Genomic DNA, 11,448 nt, shown 5'->3' with positions numbered 1-11,448 from the left:
TTGTTATGCAGAGAGGGTGACCAGGCCTGGTCTCAGCAGAGCCACGCGGGGGCCTGGTCGCCGTTGATTCTCAGCGCTTGACCGACACAGTCGATCACCCGGGCTCCAGGGTCTAAAATGGCCGCTGATCTTTTCCGGTGACCCTTTCCGGGGAATCTTTGGGGTTTTTCTTTGCTGTCGAACCACCGTGTTCCAGGTTCGGTCTCTCTGTAGGCGAGTTCTAATCTGCCGCAAAATGGCCGACGGGAGTTGCTCGTGACAACAGAGGGGAAGATGCGTATTGATCTAATATGCGCACAGTGGCTTCCACTGGCTTCAGAAGTAGTGTGCCCAGTGTTATTATCATCAGACGTGTCAAATCCAGGTCCAGAAAGTAAAAGTCCTCCCCGGGATTTCCTGGTGAGCACAATTCCTCGGCCGGAGCTCATTAGTGAAATCAGCTGGCTGACACACAGGACGTTTGCTCTCTGGTTATCACACAGCCTGCAGCAGACCTGTGTTCCTGGGCTTCCCTCCAGCGAGAGGGCCTCTCCCTTCAGACCCAAGCTGGGGAGGATAGTAGCGTGAGAGTCAGCGGGGTAAACCGGCACGGTGGCTGGTGTGTGCATGCTCTCCCAACACCGAGCCGGAGTGCTGATATCCAGAGCCGCCTCGATCGCTCTGTAGCACCGACAGATTTCAGACATCTGGATCCCCGGGACCTCCCTAATCTGATTCTGCGCCCGCTTTACGGTCCAACTTCATCCTCGTCATTCTGCCAACTCTCTCTACCCCCCTCTCCCCCTCTCCCTCTCTCTCTCTCTGTCTCTCTCCCTCCCTCTCTCTCTCTCTCTGTCTCTCTCCCCACTCTCTCTCTCCCCCTCCCTCTCTCTCCCTCTCTCTCTCTGTCTCTCTCCCCTCCCTCTCTCTCCCTCTCTCTCTCTGTCTCTCTCCCCTCCCTCTCTCTCCCTCTCTCTCTCTGTCTCTCTCCCCTCTCTCTCTCTCCCTCTCCCTTTCTCTCTCTCTGTCTCTCTCTGTCTCTCTCCCCTCCCTCTCTCTCTCCCTCTCCCTCTCCCTCTCCCCCTCTTTTTCACCCCCTTATTTTGTGCCAAACAACAGACGAGAGAGCCCACCGTAACACCAGGAGGGTTTGGGGGCGCATCCTCCCCGCCACAACCCCTCGGTCTGTCACAGCAGTGCCCCCCTCCCGCTCCCCAGCACGTACCCCCCCCCCCCCTCACCTCCCTGCCGCACATCTGAAATCCGGAGCCATGAAAGGGGTCCTCGACCTTTGTAAGACTTCAAAGGAGGATACGGGGGGGGCAGGGGAACGTCTCTCTCCCTGTCCCTGCCCCCCCCCCGCCAGAATCTGGACCTGGGCCTGCTCCGCGCTGGGCCAGACCAGGGGGTCGGGGGGGGGAGGTATTGGGCCCCGGGGCATTGGAAGAGGGGGTGAGATCAGAGGGACGGTCAAAGTGAGGGAGGGAGGGAGGGAGGGCTGTTGAAAGTTTAATGGAGGACAAGTGCAGGGCGGGGGGGGGGGGTTAAACAGCGGAGCCTCGCGCACGGAAGCAAATTGGCCTTTGTGTGTCGGCGTCACGCCTTCAAAATGTCACCTCTCAGCAGCCGTCCGCCCGGGCCGGGGCCATTGTTAGCGCGCTACGCGGCTAAACCGAATCCTCTCTCCTGCTCTCCCGTCTGCGACCGCGGAGACATGGACCTACCCCCCCCACCCCCCCATCTTTCCCCCCCTTCCATCGTCCCCCCATCCCCCCCACCTCAAACGCCCCAGCGCGGGTAAAAGTTAAAAAGAAAATGTAAAAAAAATACGTCATGTCTGGCAAGGTCACCGTGAGCGAGATCGATACTCCGCCGTGTGGGAGGTGTTAAAACACTTCCTCCTCCCGCTGGTCTCTCCGCGGCCGGGCTGGGGGGGGCTGTCACCCCGCCATGGAGACCGCCATGGAGTTACGAGCGTGTCTAGACGTACGCGGGAAAACCGTGCGGATATCGAGCGCCCGCCAGGGCCACAGTGCGTCATCCGACTGGAGCTAACGCACGCCATCCCATGATCCCCTGGGGCGGGACGGAGAGAGAGGGAGGGAGGGAGAGAGAGAGGGAGAGAGAGAGAGAGAGAGAGAGAGAGAGAGAGAGAGAGAGAGAGAGAGAGACAGAGAGACAGAGAGGGAGGGAGGGAGGGAGCCTTTGGTTTCTCTCCCTCTCTATAATCAGCGTGTTAATAAGAAACATGGCTAATCAATACCCTGTAGTGTGTCATCCAGGGGGGAACTAACACAGGCTTCACACTATCCCATAATCCCCTGGGGCGGGGGGAAAGAGAAGGAGAGTGTCCGTTCACTGGTTGGGTCACGACACCGTCTCACCCAGCCCTGGGATGCGGTGCCTGTTTGCGCACACAGATTCATTCCGCGGTCTGGCCACGGTAAGATCCACACAGACGTTGGGCCCTTGAGCAAGGCCCTTAACGCCGCATTGCTCCAGTGGGTATTGTCCCATGCTTAGTCTAATCAAGTGTAAGTCACTTTGGAGAAAAGCCCCAGCTAAATAACAATTTTGTTATTTATTACGCGGCTTGAGGGAACCAAACCCTCCAAGGAGGCTGCTCTCTTTCAGAAGGGGCTGGAATGCAGGGGCAATACTGCGGGCCCGTACGGACTGGCTTCGGCGTTTATAAAAATACGCCCAGCCCCTTGGAGAGCATCGCAGCCTCTTCGTGTGAGCGTGTGTCGTAAGCCTCTCCGTGGTTTGATCCCGTTGACCCCCCTCTGTGGGTAGTGTGCCCACCTGCACCATCAGGACTCCCCCAAAAATCCTGACTCCGACCGCGGCCAATCGAGGTTCTGTCCTCCTTTGCCGCACCTTTTCAACCAGGCACGCGCAATCAAACCGTGCCTTGTGGACTGTCTCAGCCAAAGGCTTTGATATTAAAAGATAACCTCTCAAAACGTAAAATCTCTAAAAGCGTGATGGTGGTGGTGGCTGGTGTTGGGGGGCTACCATTTTACTCCATGACATGGTCCACAAGCTTAGGAAAGAAGGTTCATTTGGTGAGGTTCTCTAATCAAATCGGGTCATTCTTGCCAGACCCTACAAGTATCCACCGTGCGTTCACACGTACTCACACATGTAAATAGCTTGCCAGACAGTGAATGCCCATACCACTGCCCAATTCAATTCTACAAAAAAAAACATCTCTTCAATCTTAAAACCTGGGTTTTTTAAATATTTGCTTTAAACAAAGAATCATATAAAGACCAAATAATATAAGTGACAATCTGAGAAAGGGAGTTCTTGTTTGCGAGTGTTTTTTTTCACCTGTAACCTAAACAAGGCCCATGTTACCAAAGAGGAACAGGAAACAGGAAGTGTGAAGCTGCGTGCGACGCCGGCGCAGTTGAGCAGGAAGTGGCAGTGACCGCAGAAAGAGTTTTTGGGCTAATTCCAGTCGCTCACTTCGCCCTTCCTCGTCTGACCTGGAAACCGAACGGCGTTCCAGTCCGCCAACGTTCCCGCGAGGAGCTGGGAGGCGCCGGGAGATTTCTTCGGCGAGGAACGCATCTTTTTAAGTATTTTTCTTTTTTTTTTGGACCTGACGTGGCTCGGGACTGAGGTTTTGAAGGAGCGAGGGCGTTCCGTTTGCCTAATTCGCGTTCCGGAACTACCCTGTCACCACGTCCCGTTCCTTGCCTCCTTTCCCAGCTCCTAGCTCCACCCATCAGGGGGGAGGCGCTGAAGGAGGAGCGATGGGAATAGGCCCAGTGACTCGGCGTATTCCCGTGTTCCGTCCCAACTGCTGAAGTTTGACGGAACGGACCCCCGTTAAAGACGGAACGGTCCGGAATTGGGTCACAGAACGGGAGAGATCGGCTCTGTTCTATGGACAGCAGCGGTGAAGTTTGTGCATTTTTTTTTCTTTCTTTTTTTTTTTTCTCTTAAATGTCTTTACATGTCTTTACCCAAACCGAAGTCGATCCAGGGTCATAAAGTGTGTTTCTGTGTGTTGCTTTGGTTGTCATTTCGACTGTGTGTGTTTCTGTGTGTGTGTGTGTGTGTGTGTGTGCGCGAGAGAGCCGTTTGTCTGCCTTATGTCTTCTCCTTCAGTGTGGAACTGTAAAGTATCTTGCAAAATGACCCCAACTCCCCCTCCCCCCAAAACCTCCTTTGAAATCTCAATGAATGTGGCTGTAACCAAAGGCTTATTACACTTTGAAGTTTAATCTAATCGTGGGACATTTTGTACCGACAGTAAAAGAACACTCCTAATACCTCATGTGATGTTGTGATGTTGCACTAAACTATTAAAACTGACCTGTTAAATTTGCATTCTGTCCTCAGCCTTCTCCTTCCTGGTCATGCATTATTAAAAAGAAGTTGGGTCAAAACATTTCGGTTTAGTACAGATATAGGTCTCAAACTTTGCAACAGAGGGCCCTGTGCATGCAGGTTCTCATTCAAACCAATTAATGCTGCTTTAATTGACAGAATAATTCATTCATCCATATGCATAAGTCACTGGATTAAAGCACAGGACATAAGCAACACCACTTGCAATTCAGACAACACATTTCACTTTTTATACAATGTGCAAACAGACAGCCCCAACTCTGCAAATAACTGGACCAATTATACGATCAAGATCTGAGGCTAGAATAAAGACCAGCTTAGACAGCCCGGGGGGGGGAGGAACCATCAGGTGCAGATTAGATCATGGAATCGGACTAAAGATTTGATGTAAACGAGCCAATTCAGGTCTGAAACCCAGAGACTGATACAGCCTTCCCTGCTCTGAACCGATTCTGACTGCCGCCATGTTATAGAAAAATATACATTCTTTATTCAAAATCATGCCATTCTGGTTCAGAGAGAACCTTGGTGTTCAGTTTAGAGCCAGCCAGCCAGCCAATCAGCACAGAGGTTCATTGATATCGAATCAGCCATAAAGACAGTTACTAAAACTGGAGAATGGACAAAACTGGAGAGATTGTTTGGCACTTAAAACCACGCCAACAGCTTATGGATATCAGGACCTAAAATAAAACACGGGAGGTGTACAATATTAAATAAAACATTTGGCCGTTTGAGTTCACACTAGATTGGATTTTAACTTGCATTGCTCAAAGGCTTGGAGTCGGCAAACCAGTGCACCCCTTTAGCAATGAGGCTTTTAAAAAGCAAAACCAGAGCGTGTGGAACTGATGGACCAAAGCCCAGAGGCAAATAACTGGCGCTTAACTGTCCAATGTCATCAAGAGGGCGATTCCCTGAAGACAAGCATCCAATCAAAACTAACCCCGCGCTACAGTTCAGGGTTCGGGATTCTGGCTGGAACAAAACCCACGTACAGGACTCTACGTCACTAGTGCAAGGATTAACGTCACACACACACATTGAACAAGGGTCAACCAAAACGTCGTATTAAAAGTACATTTTATTCCATCTTTAAAAACACAGCATTTTCTTTTTTTTTTTAAAACAATTAAAAAATAATGATTTCAAAAATTATATTACACAAGAGAATCCCATTAAAATAAGACTGAAAATGACAATAGAAAGTGCAAGGACAGTGACATTCCCACTCCAGTTAAACAAAAATAGTTAAATCCTATTCCTCGGGGTCAGGGGAGATCACATGACAGGATAGCAGCCATATTCAGCGATGCCACATTGGTTCTCTTTGTTGCGCGCCATTCGGATGTAGCCTCCATCACCAAATCTCACCCCCCAGCTGCAACAGAGGGGGGGGGGGGGGGGGGGGCATTAGAACCTATGACCATATGGGGTTTAACCACAGCATCTACTGCGTTCGGTTTTGTCACCAACTATTTAAGGCACAACAAAATCGCAGGACAGAACATTCAGAACAAGCAGAACATTCTAATGCTGACGTCACAATCGCTGGTGACTCAGAACAGAGGAGTTCCAGAACACCGACGTGGAGTTCTAGAACCCCAGTGGCCAGTCTCTTCTACTTGTACATTGCCTTCGGTTCCCGGACAAATGGACCAAATGTATTCATGTATTAATTCCAACCAAAGCACTCTGCACGCGGTCTTCAGATTCACACAGACGTTTGACGCAAAAAAAAACAAAAAAAAAAAAACAAACACACTCCCTTCGGTGCAGGCCGATGTCCTTACCTGTTCTTGACCAGCCAGAAGTCTTTCCCTTCCAGAGTTCCGTAGCCTACGACGAGGACACCGTGGTTCACCTCCTGACTGCACTGTGGGTCGTCGAACACACCTGGGACGATTAAGGAGCAGCAAAGACAAGCACATGAGCACCAGTCTTAAACTCAACTCTAACTACCCGAATCATTCCGGCGGGGAGTTAATATGGCGACGCAGGACGGACCGCTGCGGTAGAAGGCGAAGGAGGGGCGCCTGGCATCGATGGCCACGGAGATGGGCCCCACGCTGGCCACGGCCGCCTTCAGGGCCGCCTCGTCATTCTGCTGCACGAAGGTGTAGCTGGAGCAGTTAGCCGCACGCCCGGCAACAGTGTACCGGCAATTCCCCTCCTGCAACAAAAGGTGAAAGGTCACACCGTCAGTCAGGCCACGCACTCCACTGGGATCAGACCCAGCCTGGCTCTCATCTCAGATTGTGTGTGTGCGTGTGCGTGTGCGTGTGCATGTGCGCGTGCACGTGCGCGTGCGCGTGTGTGTGTGTGCTACCAACTGGCCAGACGGACTTCCAGAATTGGGTCAAATGTGTGATCGTTCAGGATTCAAGAGCTTCGATTTCTCATGACATCGCTCTGAGCAACCCCCCTCCCCCCCACCTTCTGGTCCTCTTGGGCCGGCGCAATTGCATCAGGCAAGATCAAACGGAGCAGAAAGGTAGCCCAAAACGGTCAGGCATTTGACGGTTCCATCTTCGGTTCCATCTCTGGCATAGGCCCTCGTGACCATCACCCCCAAGCCCCGCCCCAAGCCAAGCCCCGCCGGGGTACGAACCACGGCGTCGTAAGGGTAGGAGGCGTCCGAGTCGATGCCCTGGTTCTCGATGACGTACTGGAAGGCTTGGGTCATGAAGCCACCTTTGCAGCCCTGGTTACCGAACTTTGAGGAGCAGTCCACCAGGTTCTGGGGGCTGAGGGACACCAGCTGGCCCCGGGTCTTCATCAGCTGGCCCTCCAGGGCTCCTGCCGCGCTGAAGGCCCAGCACGAGCCACACGACCCCTGGAGAGAAAGAGTATTTTTTTATAAAGAGTATTAAAAATTAAAAAAATTCTCAATTAAAATTAAAATTTAATCTGCACATCTGTTTTGCATGCAAAGAAATATCCATGCCATTTTGCCAACGGTACTTGTGGCAAGAGGTCCCACCGTTGTAGCAGTCTTAGTCAGCGTACAAATTTCCCCTTTTGAAGCAAATGCGCTTGGTCAATAACACTCCATCCTGATGCTATGGTATCGGTTGGGGAACTGGTCACGCACTGCTGACCATGAGGTTTCACCACATTCACCATTCATCGGCTGCCCGCGCTGCCTCCCCCCCCCCCCACCACCACCACCCTGTGATTTTCCCCACAATGCAGTGCGAGCAAAACTCAGAACCAGCTTTGAGGAAGTTGGAAAGGGGAAGTAAGGGGCAGGAGGGAGGACGGCGCGATCGCCTCGCAAACAAAAAGCCAGAAACCGCTGACAACCCAGGGACAAGCGGGCGGCCATTTTCTCAAGCAACAACATTTTTTTTTTTTTTTTTTTTGTCGGAGACAATGCACATTAAAATTACCATCCCTGGGCTACACGGGGGGGTGGGAACTGCACACATAGGCGAGGAGAACACAAACCTGTGAGGCAACAGTGCCAGTTCCCACAACCCTTCGAAACGGCGCCACCCAGCGTTGGTGCGATTCAGTAAACAGGCCGCCGTTCTCATAACCATTTCAAAAACACAACGAGGGACCGGCGGGAGGAAGGAGAAGTTCCGCAAGAGGCAGATTCAGTGCCACTCGAAGGAGTCACAACCAGCGCGTTTAAGGGGTAAGGCATGTGCCTCGAAACCCGTTCTCGAAGAGGTGAAAACATCCACCCATTCTCTGCTGCTCTACTTACAGTGACTGACGTTACCACACCCCACCGTGGGTTGGTGAATTTTAAGGAGAAGGGGACGGAAGGACCTTGTGCCTCCTCAGAAGCCAGGAAGGAACAAATCAAACTGAAAACCAGGTCGAGTGATAGAAGTGCAACAGCGCCCTCTGGTGGCTGCGACGGTTACCTGCATCTTCACATCCGTGACGTAGCCCTTGGTCCTCCAGTCGACGGAGTCCGGCACAGAGGCCCCGGAGGACTGTACGAACGTGGAGGGGCCCCTCTCCAGGTCTGAGGGGACCTGAACGCCTGTGAGGGTCTGCACCACCTCCTCTGAAGTCTAGAGGGGGGGGGGGGGGGGGGGCAGGAGATTAGCATCAGACGCCACTCTAGGCTAGTTCCACAGAAACAGGTTCCCACCCCCCCGGGGCGTTAGTTCACCAGGTCTCCCAGCTGGTTCATGGCCAGGTCATAAGGGCAGTGTTAGCAGGGGCTCACTCACCAGGTCTCCCAGCAGGTTCATGGCCAGGTCATAAGGGCAGCGTTAGCAGGGGCTCACTCACCAGGTCTCCCAGGTGGTTCATGGCCAGGTCGTAGCTGTGCAGGCCCAGGGACGTCTCCAGGTTGTGCAGGGAGATCAGCCGCAGATTCTTCTCCCAGATGCTCCGCCTCCCGTACTCCTCCGCCTGCCCCAAACACAGCCGGTCAGTCCTCAGGTCAACCGCACTACACCGCCTGCCCCAAACACAGCTGCTCATACCTCAGTCAGCCTGACGACAGGCCAATTGGCCAACCTCTGACTCTGTGCCCTGTCCCAACAGACCCGGTGCCCTGTCCCAACAGCAATAGCCAGGTGAACAAGTTCTTGACGTTGCCGATAAAACGGCACCGCCTAGCTTCATAAATTCTCCTCCTTAAAAACTTTAACCTCCCAAGACCCAGCATCCTCAAAACAAGGGCATTACATTTTGGTTTCCCTGAGCTCAACTGCATTTTTGAATAGGGACATTAATTTTTAAAAAAAGAATAAACTTCTCTCCTGGTGTCTCAGAAGGTTAAATTCCTGTGTGGAAACAGCAGACGTCATAACAGGTCGTGGCACTCAAACCCCCCCCATGTCTTTGATCCTTGCCATGGGTGTGTTGCTCCTGATGAGCTGGTCGGCACCTTGCATGGCAGCCAATCACCGTTGGTGTGCGAGTGTGTGCATGAATGGGTGAATGAGAAGCAACAATTGCACTGCACTTTGGGTAAAGGCGCTATAATAATGCCAACCATTTACAGCAGATCTGGCCGAAGCCAGAGACAGCCAAGAAATAATGGGCTCGATCACGGTTTCAAATCTGCATCTAAAGTGAGCCGCCACAAATACAAAAGGTTACCCTCAAAACTGGATCTCGGAAACCCCTCCACCAATCACAGGCGAAGGTGGGGGAGCGACACCAGGCATCTCACCTGGTGCTTGTAGGCCTTGCTGTGTTTGATCTTCCACATGTTCCAGTGCATGTCCAGGTTGGGGTTCTGGTCGATCACGGCCGCTGTCGTCACGCCAACCAGCACCGTCACCAGAAACAGGCTCCCAAACATCGTCCCGAGCAGAACCTTTAAGCGCAGCCGGAGAAGGGGGGCGTTGAAACGGAATCACAGCGCAAGAAGCGGCCTACAGAGCAATCAGACCTGCATATCGCTTTTCATTCTGACGGTAATGAAAGCAAATTAATAGCACATCTCAAACCGTGATCCGAGACCACCAATCGTTTTCCCCACTTCAGTTACTGTATTGTATGTGTTCCTAAATTATGACAACGGATTCGTGGAAGTTAAACGTTCATGACTCAGCAGTGCAGTCGCACAGGAAGATGTCGCAAGAAGTTTCAATTCCTTTTACTAAAAAAAGGACAACATTAGTCCAATGAATACACCGATTGTTCACAGGATCATAACATTCAAGTACATTTTCAGCACGCGCCTGGAAATTTAACGCCTCTCCCAGCAACAGGTGACTCCGTTGATCTCATTGGTCCACATTTCGGGCATTACAGCCGGCTTCTGTCAAAGAATTTCCTTAAAAAAGGAAAGTACGGAGTACGGTTGCTGCGTCCGAGTTAACACCCCGTCTGAGAAAGCTACCAAGCAATGTAGTCAGGACAATTGGTTTACAAGTTCAGACTGGTGATGGAATAAACTACCACGAGGGCCTACACAGTACCACTTAAAACTGACAGAAAAGCAGAAAGGAGTCACGAGAACGAACATGACGGTAGTGAAACTAATACAATAGAACAGAACATTAGCCTACGTAAATCCAGTTGTCAAGCGACAAACGCATTGAGAAACCACTTCCGATTCAAACAAGGAGGGGAGCAACCTCGGTTGTCTGAAACAGTCATGAGGTTTTTTTATTTTCTTTTTATTAGTCTTAGTTCCATGCAAGTTTTGCTTTTAAATTGGACAATACAATATAAGACCCCTTCATTAGAGCGAACAAAGTAGTCAACGCCTCCACGGCTGTAGCTCACGGAAGATAAATCAACACAAGCAAGAATGGAAGTTGCATTGGGTCACGGTTTAGCAGGATGTAATTGCGGTGCATGGGTGATAAAACAATTTGTGATTTGACCGCATTAGCCGAATACTGTAACATGGTAAAAAAAATTATTTTAAGCGTTATCATTGACGAGAAATAAAAACGGCAAACTAACCGAAAGTAGCCTGGGCACCACTGTTTTGAACTCAATTAAATATTGCCGCCGCCACCCAAGTAGTTGACCCGTCTTGGCGCTTCTAAACTAAGAAAGCTTACCTTTCGACCGTGTATACGACTAGCAGGCTGTCCGCTGTACCGGCAGCTCGATGGACGTCTGTGGAAAGTTGCTAATAACGAAGCAATCGTCTGCCTTCCGTTTTATAGTCGGAATGTCACGTGAGCGTGTCATCGGAATTTCCCCCTCGCCGCCGTTCTGCCTTTCATTGCACTCGCCCAGCAAGGTGCACCCTGCACCTGTCACCCCCACCCCTTTAAAAAAAATATATATATGTAAAAAAAGCACAAAAAAAATTGCCTTTACAATGACTCAATCTGATTTATTCGATTTATTTACGCAAATTCGCATCGTAATATACTCGTGTAAGGGTTTAATTTAGATACACATTTGGATAATCGCTGACTTTTGAGTGGTTTCAAATCATAAGACACGCGATGATGACACTAAAAATTGCACAATACTTATGTACTCACATAACCACAATCAGGTCATTTAAATCCGCAAAATGCCACGGGACATTGAGATCAGAATCTGAATCATATTGAATTGTGGGGCTGACCCCAATTTTTTTTTTTGTTACTCGCTGCAAACTACACTGAATTATTATAGTATGTGGTAAGCATCAGCAAAATGTGAGAAATCAGATGC

At 50.9% G+C, this 11,448-nt stretch overlaps 2 protein-coding genes across 2 annotated transcripts in view; one reads left to right on the top strand and one right to left on the bottom strand.

The window, feature by feature from the left end:
* Positions 1-3,753, top strand: part of LOC133137710 (hepatocyte nuclear factor 6-like) — a 12,865-nt gene extending 9,112 nt beyond the window's left edge. Inside the window, exons 2-4 of the mRNA XM_061256042.1 lie at positions 2,400-2,422; positions 2,776-2,871; positions 3,700-3,753. Coding sequence (XP_061112026.1) covers positions 2,400-2,422; positions 2,776-2,871; positions 3,700-3,753 — 173 coding nt within the window. The remainder of the gene's footprint in view (positions 1-2,399; positions 2,423-2,775; positions 2,872-3,699) is intronic.
* A 1,657-nt stretch (positions 3,754-5,410) lies between these two features.
* Positions 5,411-10,978, bottom strand: LOC133136639 (cathepsin S-like). The gene is made up of 8 exons (XM_061254284.1): positions 10,839-10,978; positions 9,491-9,637; positions 8,599-8,721; positions 8,223-8,375; positions 6,956-7,180; positions 6,352-6,517; positions 6,138-6,240; positions 5,411-5,725 (listed from the first exon to the last, which is right to left on the bottom strand). Exons 2-8 carry the CDS (start codon positions 9,620-9,622, stop codon positions 5,626-5,628), a joined length of 1,002 nt encoding a protein of 333 aa, XP_061110268.1. The 5' UTR covers positions 9,623-9,637; positions 10,839-10,978; the 3' UTR covers positions 5,411-5,625.
* Between the last annotated feature and the right edge of the window lie 470 nt (positions 10,979-11,448).

The sequence above is a fragment of the Conger conger genome, chromosome 9, assembly GCF_963514075.1.
Source record: "Conger conger chromosome 9, fConCon1.1, whole genome shotgun sequence".
Taxonomy (NCBI): domain Eukaryota; kingdom Metazoa; phylum Chordata; class Actinopteri; order Anguilliformes; family Congridae; genus Conger; species Conger conger.
This window is presented reverse-complemented; position numbering and strand designations above follow the sequence as displayed.